The sequence below is a fragment of the Tyto alba genome, unplaced genomic scaffold, assembly GCF_018691265.1.
Source record: "Tyto alba isolate M040663 unplaced genomic scaffold, T.alba_DEE_v4.0 Super-Scaffold_19, whole genome shotgun sequence".
Taxonomy (NCBI): Eukaryota; Metazoa; Chordata; class Aves; order Strigiformes; family Tytonidae; genus Tyto; species Tyto alba.
In genome coordinates, this window is record NW_024881281.1 from 1,865,945 (window position 1) to 1,887,104 (window position 21,160).

At 54.4% G+C, this 21,160-nt stretch overlaps 1 protein-coding gene across 19 annotated transcripts in view; it reads left to right on the plus strand.

The window, feature by feature from the left end:
* Nucleotides 1-21,160, plus strand: part of MSI2 (musashi RNA binding protein 2) — a 256,287-nt gene that overhangs the window by 189,016 nt on the left and 46,111 nt on the right. For all 19 annotated transcript variants that reach the window (XM_042791795.1, XM_042791800.1, XM_042791808.1 and 16 more), the window contains 2 exons: nucleotides 6,807-6,889; nucleotides 15,199-15,313. In XM_042791795.1, coding sequence (XP_042647729.1) covers nucleotides 6,807-6,889; nucleotides 15,199-15,313 — 198 coding nt within the window. The remainder of the gene's footprint in view (nucleotides 1-6,806; nucleotides 6,890-15,198; nucleotides 15,314-21,160) is intronic.

A 21,160-nucleotide genomic window follows, 5' to 3' on the forward strand; every position in this document is an offset into this window, starting at 1 on the left:
AGAAGAGGAAAAATTAATTGACACGGGCTTTAATGTTATTATGCCTGGCTTGTCTGGTCACATTTCTTCATTTTTAATTTTTCTTACATTTTGAAAGGCATTTTATTACAGTTTACAGGACCAGCTGTCAAAACTATCGGTATAAACAAGAAAGCAGGTGCATAAATAATGGCACAGCAGGACCGGACCTTTCCCTGTTTCAAAGCTTCAGTAACTTAAATAAGGGGAGCAGAGAGGAGGCTCGAAGCAAAGGCAAACGCGCAGAGCAGGTACCGAGACCGAGCACAAAAGGGGGCCGCAGCCTGAGCTAATATTTCCTCCTCGCGGTGCTGCGTGCTGCCGCGGGTGTTGGGCTGGATGTTCCCATCCGTCGGCGGGGCCGGGGGCACCGCAGAGCCCCCGGGGCCGCGCTCGCACCGCGCCGCCTGGGCTGGGAGTCGGGAGCCGCGGGAGCGCGTGACGTGGGTAGGAGGAGAGTGATCCTGCATTAACGAGAGCAGCAGCGGGCGACTGTCGGGTTATTCTCGCCTGGCAGCGGGAGCGAGATTTAAGCAGAGCCCCGCATCGCTTATTGCTACGACGTGGACCATGTAAATCTTTTCCTTTCTCCTCTCCGTGCTCTTGTCTCCTGCCCTCGGTCTTTGGGATTATTGTGCAGGCACAAAAGAGCCTTGGGTGATTACTTACTTCCCAGAGCCCTTTAAGGAGCTCTCCGGTGCTTTGGCGTGCTGTAAATGCAGTAAGAGGCAGGCCCAGCTGCAACGCCCCGACGGGCTAACCAGACAATACAGACACGGCTGGGGTGTAGAGCAGCCGGGATGAAGTGACTGGCTCCGCATCGGCAGGCGACCCCGAGGCCGCCTGGGAGTTGAAACGGGCTCCCCCGGCTCTCCTGCCAGCGCCTTCATCCACCCCAGCAGCTTCCCCGCAGCCTCCGGGGACGGCGCCTTCGGCCGAGGAGCCGGGGATGGAGATGGGGGCGCGGCGCTGGCTGCTGGGGGGGTGGCGGGGGACCCCTCTTTGCCCGTCAGAGCCCTTCAGGGGCTAACCCCAGCGTTAGCCCGGGTTTAACAGTTCTGGCGCCGGACGCCATCACCTTGTTTTCCTGGTTTTAATGCGTGCGCGGGCTTGAAAGAGCGAGACCTTTTCACCCGATAAGCTGCTTTCGTGTAATTCTGCTGACGAGTGACGTCCTCTGTGCGTGCAAACGCAGCTGCAATATATATTAGATAAAACCCGGGCTGTGGAAAAGTTGCTGCCAGCTAGCAAGAGATATTAGATATATTTCATAGCAATGGTGTCGTCATCGCAGCTATATTTTACCGAGGTTGACATAAAACCTCTCAAGTGACGACAAAGGTGTGAAATATAGTTGGTTCAAGTGTGAAAAAAAAAAAAAAAAAACACAACAAAATGCAGAGCACAGGAGCACTGACAACTGGCATCTTCGCTACGGCTTCTTAACATTACTTATGGCTTCTACCGATTTCTTTTTTTTAATTATTTTAATCTTTTTATGCTTTCAGCCACTTTCTCTGAGCAGTGTTTCTCTTATTTCTGGAGTACCGCGGCAGAAAGTGCTGCAGCTGAGCTCTGCTGTGCTGCACGGAGCCGTCCACCCGCGGGCCTGGGCAGCTTGCTTGGCTGAACAAGGCTCTGGATCGAAGGAGGCTGCTCGGTGTAGTGAAGGTGTGTCGGAGGATGCGCCGGACGCCTGGGCTGGCACCTGCAGGCTGGTTGGAAGCGTTTCCAGGGGAGCTCAGGGTTATTTGGGTGCTTGAGACCAGAAATGTATTTTGCCAGGTTTTCCCTCCCCTGCGAATAATGCACTTGTATCTGTTTCCTAGTGAAAAATTCCCTTTTTGTGAGTCACTGATCTGCCAGCCCGCCGTCCTGAAAGGGACCTGCTCTGCAGGGGTACTGAGTGCCTTCCGCTTGGGTCGCTTCAGCTGACGGCAGCTGCATCCTCTGGTAATGGTCCCCCAAATATTTTAGCTTCTAATTAACAGAGGCAGAAAGTCCCAGCGAGTGAAACAAGTCCCCTGAAGAAGCAGGCTCCAGACCCGTGCCCACGCCGCGTTCCTGCAGGCAGGGAGCCGTCCCCTCCCCGAATCCCCGAATCCTGCTGCCGCGAGCCCGGGGCAGGGGGGTCCCTCCCCGGGGACGCTTCTGGGCCTCCCGCCCCGGCAGCCGCGGATCTCCCACCGGATCGCCGGGCCCGGATCGCTCCCGGTAATCCGCCGGAGCCCCGCGGACGCCGGCCCCTTCCCCGCGCAGAGCAAACCCTCTCCCTTCCAGGCGCGGGGGCTCGCCGCCATCCCCCGGCATCGCTTCGGGGCCGTTAACCAGCCGATGAATAGAGGGAAATGAGTCGTGTTCCTGAGCAGGCGCTGAAGGAGGGGTTTGTCACCTGAAGGTCGTGAATACACGGCTCGGCTTCCTTTAGCGACCGCGCTTGGCTCGGAGCCTCTCGTTCGGGGGCATCTGTTTGCCTCTTACTTTATTCTTTTTCCCCTCTTCTTTGCCTTTTCTTTCACAGAAAAGATTATTCAAATGAATATTCAGTTTTGTTCATTTGAATAAAAAACCCCAACCGTTTGACTCTGTTAAATGCTTATCTCTTAAATAGAGCTTGTTAGCTTCCAATAATAGCTTCATTCAGAAGGATGCGGTATAATTTCATTTTAAAATGTGTGCTCCTTGACAACCGGAATCCTATTTATGTCACCATTTTAAACAGCCTTCTTTGTTTTGTGTTAATCTTTTTCATACACTTTCTGAGAACCATTTTTTTGTTGACTCTTAGTACCTCTCAGAAGAAATAATTGTCTATTTAGTCCAGGAAGGTTTCTGAGAGTTTTGGTAATTTAAAAATGAGCATGTATTCATTATGCTAACTAATAAGGCATGCATGCCGTAATATTTGTGTGTGTGTGCAATTATTAAAAGTTGGAATCTAATTTCCAAAAAGTAAAACAGAAAAAGGGCCCATTACTTGTCACTTCAATGAAGTTTTTAATTCTGGGGCATACGATCTCTTGGGGATTGTTCACTGAAGGAGCGATAGCATCTCTTCAGTAGCATCCTCTGGATTCTGAGTGCCTGCGTACGTGCAGGTTAGAATCCTCTGGTTGCTTCCCGGTCAGGTGAGGGTGTCGGTAATTGTAAAGGTAAAATACCGTGAGCCTTCAGCTACGGTCCGAGTGCCCTGCGTGGGCTCCGGGCCTGAACCTGCGAGCCCCATGCCCGCTGGAGCTGCCTGCCCTGCCCGTCCGCCCGCTCCAGGGAGGGAAAAATAAAAGGTGGTGTTGGGTTTTCTTACAGACCCAGTTACGTCTGTTCTTTCTTGCCAAGCCAGCTCGGCTGGCCTGCGCAAAGCGACATAGATCTTCTAAAAACCTGCCAATGAGTGTCAACACCTATGGATTGTTATTTTATTCTCGTTATAAAATCTGCAAATGCAGAAAGCTGGACGGCTCTCTGATTTAATCAGACAAATAATTTCTTGATAAACCTGTGTTTAAGCCATATGGAGTGGGATGAGAAGGGGAAACTTGCTTCTGAGCCCAAATGTGTAATGACTGCAGTGGGCTTTCTCGCGGTGTTATGCATATTAAGGCTAATCTCTAAATTCCCTCTCTCTCCTCCATCCTGGCAGTGAGACCTGACAAAAGTCGAAAGAGAAATTCTCAACCGCAGTACTCGCTAATGAGTTACTAATGATGAAGATGTTGCTGGTGCTCAAACAATTAATGACTTGTAGACCCGGACTGGCCGTCTCATTGCGCTGGGCAGAGCGGGTCCCCGGCGGCACGCTGCTCCCAGCTCCGGTAATTGCCCAGCGCAGCGGGCTCCGGGATTCCTGGGATGCCGTATTCAGCCAGTTAACCACAAAAATTTTAGTTTTAACTACAGGTCTGTTTAAGGTAGATTTAAATGGAGTAATTTAGAAGGCAAATGAAAGACTTGAGTTAAATAAAATACTTCAAGCTGCTACATACTTTAAGTGCAAAGTCAAACAGTGTTCTGAGCGCTGGGTTTGAGTCTGATGTGCTGTCGGATGATGTGTCATGCCTCGGAGGAGATCTAGAAACCGTTTCTGGTGGGTTTTCCCCCCAGTAACAGGGTCCAAAGAGGAATGAGAGCATTCCTCATTGCTACGTGTACTGTGCACTACCAAATAAGCTGTCTGGGAGCTGCTCGGACCTCACCTTGAAATGCACTTTACAGCTTCATATACTGTAGTCTGCAAAATGTATCTTGTACCTGTAGATTGCCAAAAAAAAAAAAAACAGGATAGTTTGAATATTTTCTGCTGTGCCCCATCAAAGCAAATTGAGTGTGCGTTTAAAAAGATGAAGTGTCGCTCTGGGACCCCAGCGCCAGAACTGCCCGCTGCTGGGCGCTTGCTGGGAGCACTGGGTCTGGCGGGGGGAGCGGGTGGGGGGTGACACCATCATGGACCGATCTGGGTTGGGAGAGACCTTAAAGCCCCCCCAGTGCCCCCCCCTTCCCCCAGCCCAGGGGGCTCCCAGCCCCGTCCAACCTGCCCTTGAACCCTCCCAGGGAGGGGGCACCCACAGCTGCTCTGGGCACCCGGGGCCAGCGCCTCACCCCCCGCACAGGGAACAATTTCTTCCTTCTATCTAACCTAAATCTCCCCTCTTTCAGTTTAAAGCCATTACGCCTCGTCCTACCCCCACCCCCTGACCCAGAGTCCCCCCCCCCTCTCCTGTCCCCCCTTTAAGCCCTGGGAGGCCACTCTCAGGGTCCCCCCGGAGCCTTCTCTTCTCCAGGCTGAACCCCCCCAACTCTCTCAGCCCGGCCCCCCAGGGGAGCTGCTCCAGCCCCCCCAGCATCTCCGTGGCCTCCTCTGGCCCCGCTCGAGCAGCTCCGGGTCCTTCTGCTGTTGGGGGCCCCCGAGCTGGCCCCAGCACTGCAGAGGGGGCTCCCCAGAGCGGAGCAGAGGGGGAGAATCCCCCCCCGTGGCCCTGCTGCCCCCCCTGCTCTGGCTGCAGCCCAGGGCACGGGTGGGTTCTGGGCTGCCAGCGCACGGGGCTGCCTCACGGGCAGTTTTCCCCCCCCAACCCCCCCAGTCCCTCTCCTTGGGGCTGCTCTCCAGCCGCCCCTCGAGGGCCCAGCCTGGGTTTGTGCTGGGGATCGCCCCGACCCCCGGGCAGGCCCTTGCCCTTGGCCGTGTTGAAGCCCACAAGGTTTGCCCGGGCCCCCCTCCCCAGCCTGCCCAGGCCCCTGGGGTGCCATCCCTTCCCATTGCAGATGGGAGGTGTCGGGATCAAAGTGGGCTTGAGCTGAAGCTTCACTGCTGTATTCCCAAAGAGCCGGGGGGGCTGGGATGGGCAGCCCGGGGTGGACGGACACGCGGCCGGTGGCAGACAGGAGTCAGCAAAGACAAAAGTGCTTTAATGCCCTCCATGGCTGAGCGGAGGGATGTTCACCAGGCAAAACTATTCACAGAAAAGAACGCCGGGCCGTGTTGGTTTCCCCTCTCTCTTCCCTCCCCCGTGTCCCCAGGCAGGGGCCAAGGCTGCTGCTGGGGGTGCCCCAGCTCGGGCTGGTTTGGCTCGGAGCTGTCACGGGCCATGTCACCAGCGTTGAGTCCAGCAGAGTTTTCAGTGCAGTTGGGGGGGATGAACTTCATCCTGTTGTTGCATTTTTATGATTTCATTAGCTTAATTGGTGTCGATGTTGACTCATCAAGCCTTTGCCAGAAATGTAGCGCATTAGATTGGTTTTTTGTTTGTTAGCTTGATTTTCATTTCTGTTTTAAGGAAGGAGCCGGGAACACGACTGTGTATAGCTGTGGGGGGCTGCCAGATTCCTTTAGTGCAGCCCCAGCAGAGCAAACACAGTGTACAGCTACAGGCAGGCAGCAGGCATCAAATGACCCTAAACCAGCCCAAATCCACGGCTCCTTTGAAGCCGCAGCGGAGAAGAGAGGAATGATTAGATCAGAGGCCTTAAACGTAATGGGTTCTTGGAGGCCTCAGGATGTCCTGATGAGGTATTAGAGGAAGTAATTCAGGAAGAAAGGGACAAATAACCACCTCCGGAGCCCGGCTGACCCGCGGGGCCGGCTGCATCCGCGCGGGACGGAGCTGCGGTGGCTGCGCCGCCGGCCCCGGCACGCAGCAGCGGGGACGGTTGGGGGCTGCTCAGAGCGCATGGGAACACAAAGTGCTGCTGCCTGGTTGGGGGAGCATTGGTATTTTTTTTCCTCACTCAGAGGTAAATGAGGAATCGCCTTCCTTCTTCCTGGATTTTTTTTTTTTTTTTTTTTTTGTCGGGGGGGTGGGGGGGGGTGGGTCGTGTAATGAGTCAGCTCTAATGGAGAAGTCCGGTGGAATTAAACAAGAGATAAAATCAATATGGTTCCATGGAAATATAATTGGGTTTTGTAGAGATTGCTCTTAAAAACCTATAAGGTGTAAAAGAAAATACGGCCTTATTGTAGTTTCTGAGCCATCATGTAACTGGGGTGTAACTATCCATTAAATTCTGCAGGATGGATCAAAAAATCCATAAGGAGGTTTTAATTCTCCATTAAATCCTATGGAAGAACTGGAACAGAACCATATTAATTTTCCCCGAGACAATGCTTCTTCCCTCCATTAGTCTGTAATAAGTTCAGCAACAGCTCCAGAGACAGCAGGTGCATTTACACGAGCATATTTTTGTGAAAGTTTTCCAAAGTCCCAATAGCTAAGTAATGCTTTATTAAAATGAAATTGTTTAACTTAACTAATATTTTCCTTTCCCCCTCCCCTTTTTGTTTCTTTATTAAATAGGATTCGGCTTCGTAACTTTTGAAAACGAAGACGTGGTGGAAAAAGTCTGTGAAATTCATTTCCACGAAATCAATAATAAAATGGTAAGTTGTTTTTGTTCCACAGCACGTGTCGGTGGCAGCGGGCTCTCGCCCTTTGTCACAGACATCTGCCAGGCCTGCGTGGTGGCCCTCGGGGACATTCTCCTCCGTGGGGGCGCTGGGCGGAGGTGTCAGGGCCCGGGGTGCTGAGCCTCGGGGCGCTCTGCCATCACTTTCCACCCAGCCCCAACCCAGGAGCCAGACCTCCTAAATGACAGTCAGGTCTCAGGTTGCGGGTTGCCCTGTCAGTAAAGCCACTGAGCCAGATGAAAAAGGGCATTTGTATTTCAGTTGATGCAGTAACTTTGATATTTTCAGCTAAAATATTCTTTTTCCCTTTGTCAAAACATCCTTTGCTTCTCAAATGTGTATTCAGATATGCATTGTATATTGGTCTGATATGTGTTCACAGACTTTAAATTCAATAATAGAGCTTTTAGTGTGGATAAGATCAAAGCAATCTCCTTGGCATATGCTGGAGGCCTGATTCAATATTTGACTTGCTAATTTTTCCCAGGGCACTGAAATAATATTCCTCATATTGTTCCTCACTGCAATATGCATCTGAAATAAAAGTAAGGGTCCCCTTGGCAAACGGAGTGGTGGGATGGCAGGGCAGGGCCAGGGCAGTTCCCCTTGCCCTGACCTCTTGCTCCATCTCGGATGGGTGCCCGGGCTTCGCCTCTGCCCTCTCCAAGCATCCCGGTGCTTCCCCAACCGCCTCCTGCTCCCGGGATCTCCTGCCTGCCACCAGCGACACCTCGCCCGAGACACGTGGGGGTAGTGGGGGAGGCTTATGCCCCTGTCTGGAGTTACTAAAAGCTGATTTATCTGCCTTCAAAAAACAAAACAAAACAAGCAAAAAAAAAAAAAAAAAACCCACAAAAAAACAAAACGAAACAAAAAAAAACCACCAAAATAAAAGGACTAACCCCAACCACCCCCACCCCAGCATCCAGATGACAGACCCAGCAACAAATCAGAAACGCTCGGAGTGCAAATTTAGGTAAGATTGTCATTTGGGAGGGGAGAGCAGCAGTGCCACACTCCAGGGCTTTCCTACCACTTCATCGCCGGTGGGGGTGTGTCACGTCATACTCCTCAGGTTTAGTTATTTCGCAAAATAAGGTTTTTCTCCTTCACCCGGTACGGCTCAGCGCTGCCCAGTGTTGCGCTGGTGGGGTGCTGGGTGGAGGCTGGAAGGAGCAGCAGGGTGCTGATGTGTCCCAGCAAAACGGGTGCCGGCAGCGGGGCAGGGTGCTTGGTTTGATGCTTTCCGGCAGGATCTGCCCTCGTGCGCTGTGAAAATCTTACCCAGCCGCTGGCAGAGCCCTGCTAGGGGGGAGGAGCGGTGGGAGAGTTGGTGAGAGGGTTTCTTGCCAGACGAAAGGCTGCACGGGAAGGTCACGGCAGTGCAGGGAATGTGGAGGATGGGACAGGGTGAAAACACTCGAGGAGCGTCACAAAGAGCAAAAGAAACAGTGTAGGCTGTTGGTGTTTTGTTGTCGCGGATAATTAAAAGATCTTCCCCGCTCTCTCTGCCTCCTTGGTGCACAATCCGGGTGCCTCGATGCTTCGAGCGCTCTCTTCTCATCGCTTCTTCTCCAGCGCTAATTTTAAAAGCAGCCCACGAGGGAGGAGAGGAGACGTGAGCCTGTCTCGGGACTGACTCATCGTATCGCCGAGGCGTCTGCAGATTAATTACCAAACCCGTGCCGGGGCAGGAGAGCTCGCGCCCGCCGGCGTGGCCGTGAGCTGCTGCGCTGCCCGGGGGGCCGGCGGTAGGTGCAGATGTACTTTCCGTAGCGCCCTTGGAGAGCGACCGCTCCTGCTTTGGTTTTTTTAACACGTTCCCCCCTCTAGCGTCGAGCCGCGAAGGGGCCGGGCGCTCGCAGCCCCGGCTCCGGGCTGCTTTGCAGCCGCTGGGTGAGCTGGGGCAGGGCCACCCTGTCCCCATCCCCGGGCTGCTCAGCCGAGGCACCTGCGGCTCCACAGGCACCGGCTTGCCCTCGGCTCGCTCTTTCTCGCCTCCGGAACGCTGTCGTTTCCCAAAACGCAGGGGCAGGCAAAGGGTAGCGGGGCTGCTGTTGTTCCTGAGCTATTTCTAGCCTCCCGTCTCCCTGGCAGGCTATTTTTAGCCCGCCCATTCTGCTTCTGTTGCCATCCGTAAAGCTTAGAATGTCAAATGTAATATTAAACGAGCAGTGTGAAAGTGAAAAGAAAACGCCAGCGAGGTATTTAATAAATGAAACTTGGAATTTACGTGGGAGGCCGAAGATGCTCTCCAAACATTGCAGGGTGGGGAACAAATAAAACCCGGACAAGCTATCCCCAGAATATTGTTCTTTTGACACAAGCAAGCTGCTGTGCAAAGACAAACCTCGTTTTCTGAGGGGGTTCAAAAGTAGCTGTAAAAGAAATGTGATGGAGTAATTTCCGTTCCCTTACATGCCAGAGTCGTTCACATCAGGGGTGCGGTGAGCTGAGCCTGGCCCGGGCGCTTTGCGCTGAGTTCAGGATCTCAAGTCGGCCTCTGGAGCAGCTGACAAAAATGTTAGGCAGTTTTAAAATAGGCTTTGATGCTGTGTAGCACCTGTGGCTGTTCCTCTCTCTTGTGGCGGGATTTTGTGGGATTTGTGGGGTTTTTTCATGTATCAGCACTCTTCAGGCTTCTCGGACTGGCAGCCTTCGCTGTGTGGTGATGTTTTAGATGTGCGTATCGCCCACCACGTGCCTTTGAGTTCTCATCCAAATACTTTAAAGACTAAAAGACTAAACTAGGCACCGCGTGTAGAAGACAGGAGGGAGCACGAGACCACCGGTGTCTGAGGTCCCTGCAGGGAGCGGAGGAAACACGACGTCCCACCAACAAACCACCTCCAACCTCGCACGGATATTTTGGGAAGCCACCGAGGCCTTTGCCAGCTGGACACCGTGGAAAGCAGAGGTCAACCCCCCCGCTGTGGTGTTGGGCCTCGTGCACGATCCTGCTGCCAACCTCCGGCTGGTGTCTTGCTGGTGGTGGTGACGGGTTTGCTGGCTGTGCCGGGGCGGGGGGGATGCACGGAGCATAGTGCAGGGGTGATGCGTGGCGCGCTGCTCGGAGGCATCACCCTGGGCTGCAGGCGCTGGGGGTGGTGCAGGCAGCTGGTTCTGGAGCAGATGTTTTTGGGGAGCCTTGGCCAGGTGACCCTGCCATCTCTGCGTACAGAGCATCCACGTCAGGGAGCGGCTGGAGGGCCGACGAGGAGATGTGGCACTGGCTGGCTTTGTCAAGGGACAAAGGGGAAAGGTAGAGGACATGAGAGATTTTTTTGTGGGCATGTGCTTCATCTGGGTCCAGGAATCACCCTTCTCCCTTGTGAGCAAATTGCTTTAGCGCTGTAAACAAGTTCTGATGCTTTTTGTCCCAGATCTGCAAAGCACGCAAGCTCATCACACGTTGGCACTCCCTCACCCCTCCCAGCCCCCCATGCGGGCATTAGCCCTCATTTTACACTCAACAGTTAACAACAAGAAACAACCTCCAGTGGCCAGAAATTAAACGCGACGGCCCCAGTTCAAGGACCCTACTGCATTCCCTGGGAAACTCGTTGGGGTTGGGGTTGCCCCTTCATTGGACACATCTGTAGGACCTACCAAAAATGAGCTGCCATCGCGGGTGGGGCATACAGGCACCGAGGCTAAAAGCGTGCCTGTCTGAGGGGGGGGGGGGGCTGGTTGTCAGCAGGTCACAGGAAGGTGTTGCTGCTCGTTGTTCCCTGCTGCAGGATCACTGTTGTAGAGCTGGAGCCCGACGCGCGGCGGGTTGTCGTGGGCGAGCGTACGCGGGCAGCGTCGTGTGGAGAGGCCGATGTGCGTGGGGACAGGACCTCTGCAGGGGCTGGTGGCGGGGAGGGCGATGGGATCCCGTGTGCAGGATGGTGCTGGGCAGGGCACCAGGGTGTCCCGGCCGGCGGCGGCGCTGGGGAGAGGCCGACGGTGCGGCAGCTTGGGAAACCCCCCTCTGGCAGCTGAAGGATGCTGCAGACCGCGGGCGGGTTGGGAGGGTTCCTGCAACCTTCAGGGTGCTTTAAATGATGGGGCTCACGAGCTGTACCATGATGCCACCCGTGCCAGGTTCTCCAGCCCGCACGGGACAAGAGGAGCTGCCCGGCGCTGGGTGGTATCAGGTGTTTGGGGACAAATTCAATGAGCGAATCGCAAGAAACTCCGGCAGATTTCTCTGCTCACCCATGGCTTTCCTCTGCTCCTCTGACAGTCTGAGGACATGACATCCCATTGTCTCCACGCCACCTTTGTCAGTGATCTAATGCATTTTTTTAGATCTGCTTATACCCTTCCTTCTGTTGCCTGGTGTAGCCCTGCCTTTGCGGCTGGGCTGGGGGAATACAGATTTCTCTGTTAGAGGAGCGAGTTTTGGCTTGCCATGGCATGAACGACATGGCATCCCCAAGGCAATCGAATCTCAACTAACTGTGAATCACACGTTGCTGGCAAGACAAAGTTGCCTTGTCTTTGGGTGGTAAAATGGTTTTTTGTGCATTGTGAACGCGTGCACATTCTGCTTTCCTCAAAATAGCCCCGGTTTCCCTGGAAAGCTGTTAGCCATGGCTTTTTGAGACATCCTGGTGCTGAGAGCTGACAGCCTGTTTTGTTGTGCTGGGTATAAGAGGCTTTTCACTCCCCATCTCAGCCGTCCTGGGTTCTAGTGGCTTTGACTGCTCGGCTTGACCCAAGAGTACCCCAGTGTAATGTTAATTCTCCAAACTAGACTAAACAAAAATAGTGAATTTTAGTTTCCCTGCCTCTTGTTTTTTTTTTTTTTCTTTTCGCCTTAGAGTTAAAACTTTCTTTGTTAGGCTGCTGAAAGTGAGGCACATCCCTCATACAGGGGAGGTGGAAAAAAATCTGGAAATTATTAAGATGTACAGAAACGCTGAACTGAAAGTTTGTGCAAGATCCAGATTTATGGACAAAGTACCCGCGTCGGGCGGGCTCTTGGGGGTGATTCGGCCCAGAGCTGAGCACCGACTCGTGAATCCAGATACGTTCCTGCTTGGAGAAGCCCCGTCGCACGTCCCGCTTTGCCGGCCGGCACGCGTGCGACGGCCCTGCTGCCCCCCGGGTTTCACCCCCGCGGTAGCGTGTGGCTGCGGGATGGTTACAGCCGGCTCCATCCCGTTCCCCGTGAAGGAGAGGGCTGGCTCCTTGCAGAAAAGCAGCCTGGCCCCTTTTTTTTTTTTCTGCTTTTGCTGCCTGTGTTGGTGAAGAGGCCCTGTCCAAGCCCGTCCGCTAACGCGGTGCTTCGCCTCCTCTTGCTGCATTTTCCCCGTTTGCCGATGGGATGGCGCGCGGGCAGCTTCTGCAGAGCACCTCAAGGCCTGACGCTGCTGAAGGGGGAGTGTAAAAATCCAGGGTCACTCAGCCCCTTCCCGCGGGGTGACAGAGCGGGGCCAGGGCTCCTGCTCCTGTCTCGCATGCCGTCCCTCCCAGGGGGAAAGAGTTCCTGCAGGATAACGGAGAATATTTTGCCCTCTATATGGGGTATTATTTGTTTACAGAGGCTTAGGAATTATTTTTCTTTCCTACTGGTGACTTTTTCTTCCCCTTTAAATCCCAGTTAAAACTTCTTTGCAGCTCACTGCCATTGCCTTTATATCCTCATGTGCTGTGAAAATCATAAATTACGCTGGTCTTTCAGAGAGCAGCGGTAGGCTGTTTTGTGGTTGCAAAAGCTAATTACTGGGTTATTGTTTCTAACGGTGCTAATCCGAACTTCATTTTCCTGTTAATTGTCCATCGAGCCAGGCTAGATTGTTTTTATCATCCTGACTGTTCGCAGCGCAAGCGGCCGCGAGGTGTAACCAATGCCGCCGTGACATTTGGAGCGGTGGCGAACCCGAAAAATGCGGTTGCGAAATGAAATGGCAGACTTCTGGTGCTCACCCCCGGTCATTTGGCTGGAGAAATCAGATTGGCGTGCTCCTGTTAAATGCCCCTCTGATTAAAAATAAATAAGCGCAGGACCGTTGGAGAGGGTGTTGTGGAGCTGGTGTGCGGGGAGGGAGGCTGGCGCTCGGCGCTTCGAGCTCGCTGCGTCCCTGGGCTCTCGGGGCGGTTGGTGGGGAGGGGGTGTCGCGGCAGGCTGGGGGGCACCGAGGGTTTGGGGGAGCACAGTGCAATTAGGCTAAAACCCACCGTCAAGGCTCAGGCTTCAACCTCCCTGGGAGCTCTGAAGGCTTCGTCCCCAACCCCGCTGCGACAGCGGCACCTCGGCGTGCCAGCGGCTGCTCGACGGATTCACTGATGGGAAGTTTTCTGCTTCCTTTTCTTTCTCTTTTTGTCTTAATATCTGGCTCGGGAACCCTGCGGGGCTCCCTGGCACGCTCAGTAGTGCGCCTGCACCGTCGCATGCGTGCGAGTGGATGTGCAGGGGGCAGGGTGCGTGGAGACTGGGGGCCCTGGCTGGAGGACACCCAGCTCCTCACTGTAGCTCTCAGTGGGGTGTTTCTCTCCCGGAGGACTTGCTGCCTCGACAGCACCGAAGAGGAGACAGAGGGAATCGCTGATGTGGCTGTACCCAATTTTTGGGGTGTCTGGAGAGTGGGTCTCTGCAAAACCCCCCCTCGCTCCTGCCCCCGTTCTCCCTGTGTCCGGGCTGTGCGCACACACTTCCCCCCCTCCAGCCACCCCCAATCCCTCTCCGCCCTTCTCCCACTGCCTCCTGCGAGGACCTGAACGCTTCTTGGCAAAAAAGTAGCAACAGTTGAACTCCAGAAGATTTTCACTCCAAACTTCACTGGATTGGGGCAGCTCGTTTGCAAGAAACGTGTGTTTTGACAGCGTTGGCAGTGTCTGAGCATTGTGGCTCGGGGAAGTGTTGCAAGCAAGGACAGTAAATACGGTCTGTGGAGGTTTGCAGCAGAAAGGGGAGGAGTAGGTGGTTCTGTTTAAAATATTCCCATTACAGTCAGTTAACCTTTATGTTACCTGAATGAAAATTGTACAAACCTGAAATTTTCGCTGATCGGGTTGCCTAGGAACAGGCGGTTGGTTTTCATAAGACAATGAACACACAGTCACTGAGCGGGCTATTAGGCACCGAGATGTTTAGCTGTGTTACCCGACATCCCCAGGTTTGCAGGAGGTGGTTGCAGGGCCGGGCCGGGAGGGTGAGGGCAGCGGGGCTGCCCGTGGCTGTGCCACCGCGTCTGCTGGAGCACGGCCCCGGCTGCGGCACTGCTGCTCCCGCTCGGCTCTGGCCAGGCAGGGCGAGTGGTAACTGGGCGAAGAGGACGAGGAGCTGGTTGAAGAACAAAGTGAGAGGCGTAAAGCTCAAACCTCTTGGTTCAGCCCCAGACCTTTTCCCCTTAGAGCAGCGATGCGCGGCGTGCAAAACGTGCAGGCGGGGCGGACGGCGGCACAGCTCGGGGCTTCCCCGCACCCCGTGCCAGGCCTGCGCTGCGTGTCTGCACATTTTCCTTTTGCTCAGAGCGTGGACTAAGGTGGAGAGCCGTAGAAATGGGTTGGGATAACTGGTTGGCTCCAAATCAGCTTACCAGCGCGGCCCTAGGGCCAGTGCGGCGGGGAGCGTGGGGACAGTCTGCTGGGAGGGTGAGTCAGCAGTGCCGGAGCTAAAAAACATGAAAAGCGCTTTATTTCTCTTTTTTCCTATCCAAAAAGAGGCTGGGAACCAGCGCCCGGCGGGGTGGCTGGGGGCCCTGGGCTGGGTCACTGCCTCTCGCAGGGTTTTGGCAGAGACTCGCAATGTGGTTCGAGTGGCATTAAGCAACTTCAGAAGGCAGCAGGAGTAACTGGAAGTGGAAGAATGCAGATCATTCATTAATAGGGTTTACAGAAATTTTCTGCTGGGTAGAAATATTGATTCTTTATTCCTATTTTAAAGGGAGCTTTTTGTAATGATCACCAAGAGTCATTTTCTGTTATCGATTGCAATAGAGCTGTGCTGGAGACCTCCCTCCATTCATCCCACGCCCGCGAGTACCACTGAGAGGGAAGCAGCACCGGTTTTCCTTTCAGGGACACGGCAACTCCTTAAATCAGCATTTCTGTCATCTTCCCAGCGGGGTTTTGCTATGTGTGTTTAAAGAGACATACATGTTTGCTCTTTTTAAAATCCGTTTACGCTATTCTTAAAGTTCACCTTTGTGGGGGAGGCGGTGTGGGGAGGCAAATGCTAAAAGTAAAACTCCCCCCCCCCCCCGCCCCGCTTTAAGTAGATCAGTTCTGCATTTGACATTTACATGGAATTCATTTGCATCTCATTTGTACATGTTTCTGCTCAATAGGTAGAATGTAAGAAAGCACAACCTAAAGAAGTGATGTTTCCACCAGGGACGAGAGGAAGGGCGCGTGGATTGCCGTATACCATGGACGCTTTTATGCTAGGGATGGGAATGTTGGGTAAGTGCCGGAGCCACCGCGCGGCTCCCGTGTCGTCTCCCTGATTTCCGAACCCTTAAGCCGTAGGGGTGAGCAAATCCCAGCACCTGTGTGGGTGCGAGTCTAAAACTTTAGCAGGGGTGGAGTGGGGAAAACAATCCTGTCTGTGGTAAATGATTAACTCCCCCCCCCCCCCCGCCCCCTTCCTGGAATATAAAAATTTGCATTTAAATGGATGTTTTAAATAGCCTGTTTTACTCTTCCTCGCAAAAATAGAATGATGAAAGATGCTGTGTGTTCATTCTGACTAAAAATGATCTCTCCCCTTTTTTAGAGGAATTGAGTCACACATTATTCCCCTTCTTTTAAAGGTATCTTTGACAGTTCAGCATAGATAATTGAAAATCTTGCTGGTTCTTAAATGGCATGCAAGATGGAGAAAGCAGGGAGATGCGTAACAGTATAGGTCGCAACAATAATTACAAGTTCCAAGGAGATGGAACAGTATTTTAGTCCAGAGTATTGTGTCCAGAAAATACTAATTAAATGGGATAAATGATATTTAACGGCAAAATTGTATTTGTGCATGAGGTCTATTTAGTTATAATCGGTTCTCATTTGTTTCTGCCCAGATAGTTCTTCATTCCCTGTAATGTGACAACCTCTTGATACTCTGTCCTCAGATTTACTAAGCCAAAATGCTGCTAGTGCATTGCCAATGTATTTTTGTAAAACTCCACACATTTTCAACTTTCCGCTCCCTTTGTATCCGCGGGCTTTCCCTCGGCTGGCACCTCCTGCGCCCGTCAGGCGTGCATGAAGGCGCGGGGGGGCGGCTGGAGGTGTTCCCAGGCAGAGCCGGCCCTTCCCCAGCTCGCGTCCCCGGGGGGGCCGCCTGGCCGCTCCAGGATGCTTTGGATTTTCTGTCCTGGCTTTAGACGATCCCAGAAACCGAGCGCAAAAACCAGCCTGGAAAGCTGCTGCTGGGTTGTGGCGAGCGCTGCCGAGCGGCTCCCCGGGCTGGCTGCGAGGCCGGAGCGCCCCAGGGCTGTGGGGGCAGAGGGCTTGGGGCTCGGCTCCTCCGAGCGTCAGGCTGTTACGCTGAGAGCTCTGACCGCAGGCACCGCTCGATTTGGTAGGGAAAACTTCCCTGCCGTGTTTGCTTTATCTCTGAATTAATAGTACTTCTGTTCGTGTGGCTGGAACAATCCATTTCTGGGATGTGTAATTCGGTTATTTCAGCTGATCATCTATTTTTCTGTCCCCACACTCCACCGCCACCCTGCCCCATCGTGTTTGGAAATTACATTTTATGGTTAAAATATTTATCTTGCTCTAGTCGGTCCGTGATTTCATTACCTGTATGTTCCCAGCGTGCTTGAGCGTCTGTACTTTATTTCTGCTGTTTCTCTTTCTTTGCCGCCGTGGTGCCCGAGGTTTGGGGCGGTGGAGGCCGTGCGTGTCGCCTTGCTGGCCAGTCCCGCCCGGCTGCTGGAGGCCAGAGCCCACCTCACCCCGCATAGCCAAAAAAACCCAGGGCAGCATCTTTTTTCTGCTCGCCACGGGCAGAGTTGCCTCAACCCTTCTCCTCGCAGCCGGGCAAGGAGTGAATGGAGCCAGGGCCCGCCCCAGTGACCTAAAGGGAAAATTCAGCCCTCGGGTGCAGCGTGAGTCCTTCCCCCTGGGGCTGCCTCATTGGAAAAAGATCATTTTGAGCCATAAGAAGTACGGGAAGAAGCCCTCGGCGAGCAGATCTCCTTCTGCACAGAGCCAGTGCCGCGGGCGCCTGGTGGCAAATCCCGTCCCGCTGCAGCGGGGTGGGTCGGGTCACCCCGGCCGGCTCTGCTCCAGCCGGCCTCACAACGTGCTCTCGCTAGATTTCAAATCAGGGTGACTTGCTCAGAATTAATGATTGATTCGTCTTGAAGGCCAGATGCTTCGTTATCTGCTCTCGCTGGTTTTTTTCCTCTTCCAAGTTCCCGCTTCCTACAGTGGCACCGTGTTAAATAATTAAGTGCCAAACAAGGAAATGGCAACACGCGAGAGCAAAGCCGGCCGGATGGCCCTTATAAATCCCTGTTTTCCAAGCCTGCCTGGATGCGTTGGCTGGGAAGGGGGCCCAAATCTCTCCTTCCCAAACCCCGGATCATGCCCACACATGGTGGGGCCCCGTCCCCGCAGGGAGAGGGGAGTAATTAACCCATCAAACGACGAGACGCGTAGAGCAACGTGCCGCCGGAGGCAGCGTCTGCAGCAAGCGAGTGTTTTGCCGAGATCCCGGGAGGCCGGGGTCAGCCCTGCCCCGTCCCTCCTTCCAGGTGCCTGGCTGGTCCGGAACAGGGAGACTGGGGCTGCTCTGGAAGGATTTTTATACCTGTTTCCAGAAGCCCTTGCTCAAGGTCACCTTCTCCAGGTGCTGTTCATGGGCAGAGGAGGGGATCGGAGGAAGGAACGCACGAGACAACCCAAAGGAAAGAGCGGGGAGCGACTCCCTCCAAAGCTATTAAGGAAGTTGGTCTTTTTCATTAATCACAGCCTCCCCGAGGAGCCGGCAGCAGCCGGGGTCTAAAGGTGCGTAGGCAGCCGCTTCTGTGCTGATTTGGTTGATTGGAACAAAATTAAAGTGTTCTTCTGAAAGGATTTTTAGACTCTGAGAGGGCGGGCAGGCTGTGCCTTTTGCCAGGACTGCTTCTGGGCTGCCTCGGGCTCGGGCTGCTGATGGGACACGTGCGGCCTCGGGGGAGATCAGGAGCATTAATTAGCCACTCTGCATTAAGAGCGGGGCTGGAGCGGTTGCAATTCCAGTGATCTCTCTCTCCCTGGCAGCCCACCGGGCAGCTCCCCGGCCCTGTGGGTGCTCGTGAACAGGCACCGTGTGTGTGTCCCCCCCCCCCGAGAAGGCAACACACACACACCTGCAGCGGAGTGGGAGCGGTTCGGGGGGCCAGAAGCTTGCCGTGCGCCCAGAAGCCTCACCTCCATCCCCTGCTCCTGGCGGCGCAAACCAGCAGCCCCGTCACCCAAGGGCGTGTGGGTGTCACCCGCACTGCCCCACGGCTTCTGGCCCTCCCTTCAGGTCTGGACCTGAAAACTGGAACGAAAAAAAAAAGAAAAGAAGGCGGCGAACCGAGGAGCAATACCAACAGCGGGTCGTCCCTGCCTGCCCTCCCAGCCCAAGCGGGTCGGGGCGCCGGGGCGGCGGCAGCCGCCGGTTTGGGGGTGACTCCTGCGCTGCTTGCTCTGAGCTGGGGCCCTGCAGCGCTTGTTTCTTCTGGCAACGGGCATCTTCGACTTGCCGGTGTTTAAGATGAAAGTTGGGCTCTTTTTAACTTGCAAACCCCCTCCAGGGGCAGGAGCGCTCGGCCCATACAACTTACACCCTTACACCCCGCCTTGCCCCTCTCTGACAGGCTGCTCGTATCACCGCACGAGGAGAGCGGGGCTCTGCATTACTGCACGCGTTCAATCTAGGTAGGCTGAACTCATGCATAAAAGAAGCTTGTGCCCTTCGAAGAAAGTCATTCCTTTTTTTTCCATCAGGCTCCGATTAATAGAGTAGCAGCTGCCTCTGAGGCAGGAGCCGGGAAGGGGAGCCCTTCGTTAGCGCAGGCTGCCCGGGGGGGGGCTGCCACAACCCCCCGGGCTCCGGCAGCTGCTGCCAGCTCTACCCAAGCTCCTCAACCCTCTTGAAGTAGGAGACGGGTCAGCTGTGCTGGACCAAGGGAGAAGCTTCTCCAGCAGAAGCGTTTCTTCTCCGTACTGCTCCCTCGTATGTGACCACCCCCTGTGCCTGCAGGAGGTGATTTTTGGTTTGGATTCCCTCGTGCCAGAGGTGCTTATGTCAAGGTCACAACACGTTCCTTCTGAGAAGGACCCTGAGCATCTTTGTGGCAGCGTGGGGCTGTGCTTTGGCAGGACCGTGCCTTTACTTGCCAAGGACGTGGCATTCCTTGCTCTGAGCAATGTGGGGAGACAGTCATTTTCTTGCACTTACGGGAGCATTTGTATTAATTTTGCAGAGGTCCCCAGGCCCCAGTGTGCTCAGTGTTCCCACATATTAACCAAGGGTCTTGTCCATCTCGGACCACCAAAATTAAAAATGATAAAAAAACCCAAACATTTCCATAGCCTGGTTCAGTGGTTGTGGCCACTTCCCGGCTTGGAGCGGAGGAGCCGTTTCTCCCTCTGGAGGTGCTGGAGGGGGGTCGGGAGTCCGGCTCGGGGGTCTCCTGCCTTCCCAGTGACCTCGTGCCTGCGCTGTGGTGAGCTGCTCGGGCTGCAGGGCCACGAGTTTTAAATGGCAGCTTGCCCAGTTTCCCCCTTCTGTAGGATTCCTGCAACGCTCGGGCTTTACCATGGGCCCCGCCGGGCTGGGCTTTCGCACCGGGAGCGGCGATGCCCTCGGGTCCGCGGCGAGCGGAAAGCGCCGTGTTTCATCCTGGCAGCCTCCGCCTTCCCCTGCGAGACCGCCCGGTTGGTCGCCCGGTGCTGGTGGTGACGAGGGACTTGGGTGGCCACCTCAGGGGGTTGCCTCGGCCAAGAGCGTGACGGTCGGCGGGGCGGCGCGGTGCTTCCCGCGGCCCATGGCTCTCACCTCGCCCGCCCGGAGACCCGCCGGCCCGGCGTCCAGCCTGCGGGGCGGGCGCGGGGGACCCGCTGCCCTCGCCGGCGGGGGCAGGAGCGGGGGGCGCGCGGTGCTGCCAAAGCAGGTTTGGGTGTTGGGTTTGAGTTCTGCTTCCACGGGCGGGAGGGTCTTGCTTCGGTGGAGGTAAGCCAGGCAAAACTTGGCTTTTTGGTTTAGCAGCAAGGGATAATTAAAAAGATTGATCATTCCCCAGGACTACTGGAGCAAATAAACTGCTCGGTGCCCAGTGCAGGATGAGAATGGCATCTAATGGAAGTGGTGGGTAGGTCAGCATGGCCGTAATTTGGCTTGATGAAGCATCCACATGGGCACGGTGTTAATGCGCTATTGATATTCAGCCAGGCAATTTCCCCTGCGCGGATCAGGCTTTGACTCGTTAGAGCAGAGCTGGGCACTGCAGCAGCAAATGAAGAGGAAAATTGAAGTAATGTTGTATTATAAATTTATGATTTCATCTGCCTGACCTAGAGAGCGTCGAGCGCGGGCGATGCGGGCGAGAGCCCCCCGGGCAGGGCGGTAGAAGGGACGGCACCCTGCACCGCATCGCCAGCCCCAAAACCGCCGCGGGCAGGTGCCATCCACCGCCGTGCCGGTCCCGCCGGGGCTGCACCCGCAGCCCCAGCTCCCCCCGGGGAGCTGCCCGGAGCGTCGGTCCCCGATGGTCAGGAGCTGACAGATCTGCTCCGGAGTCGTTCAAATCGGAATGCAACTTGGATTTTTTTTTTCCGCTTGGCGAGGAGAGCGGCTGCGGTCGGACGCCGCAGAGCGATTTTTCATGGTGGAGCTCACGATGGTGTTGATGACGTTACTTACTTAGCAAACAATCCATTTATCAATATTGTTGTTTTATTTAAAAAAAAAAAAAAAAAGGAAAAAGGGTTTGTAAAGCTTAACTCTGAAAGATCTGATTTAATGACAGAGGTGATTAATTTCTAAGGGAATCCAGCTGTTGAGCTGTGAAATAAATACGCAGGGGCTAGGCGGTGTGTACACACCGCTGAAAGCCGCAGCGTGCTGTCCGGGCATCGCGGGGCTGCTTTCCCCTGGCACTGCTTAATCCCGTAATCAAAATTCATCCAAGCGTTTTTATCTTCCTGTTTTAGATTATGATTAATAGTACATTATATGTGTATATATAAATCTAATCAGAGATGGAGGGACTTGCTGCAGCAGAGAAATAGCTGTGTGATGCATGAGTATATTAAAGAATAAAGAAAAGCAGA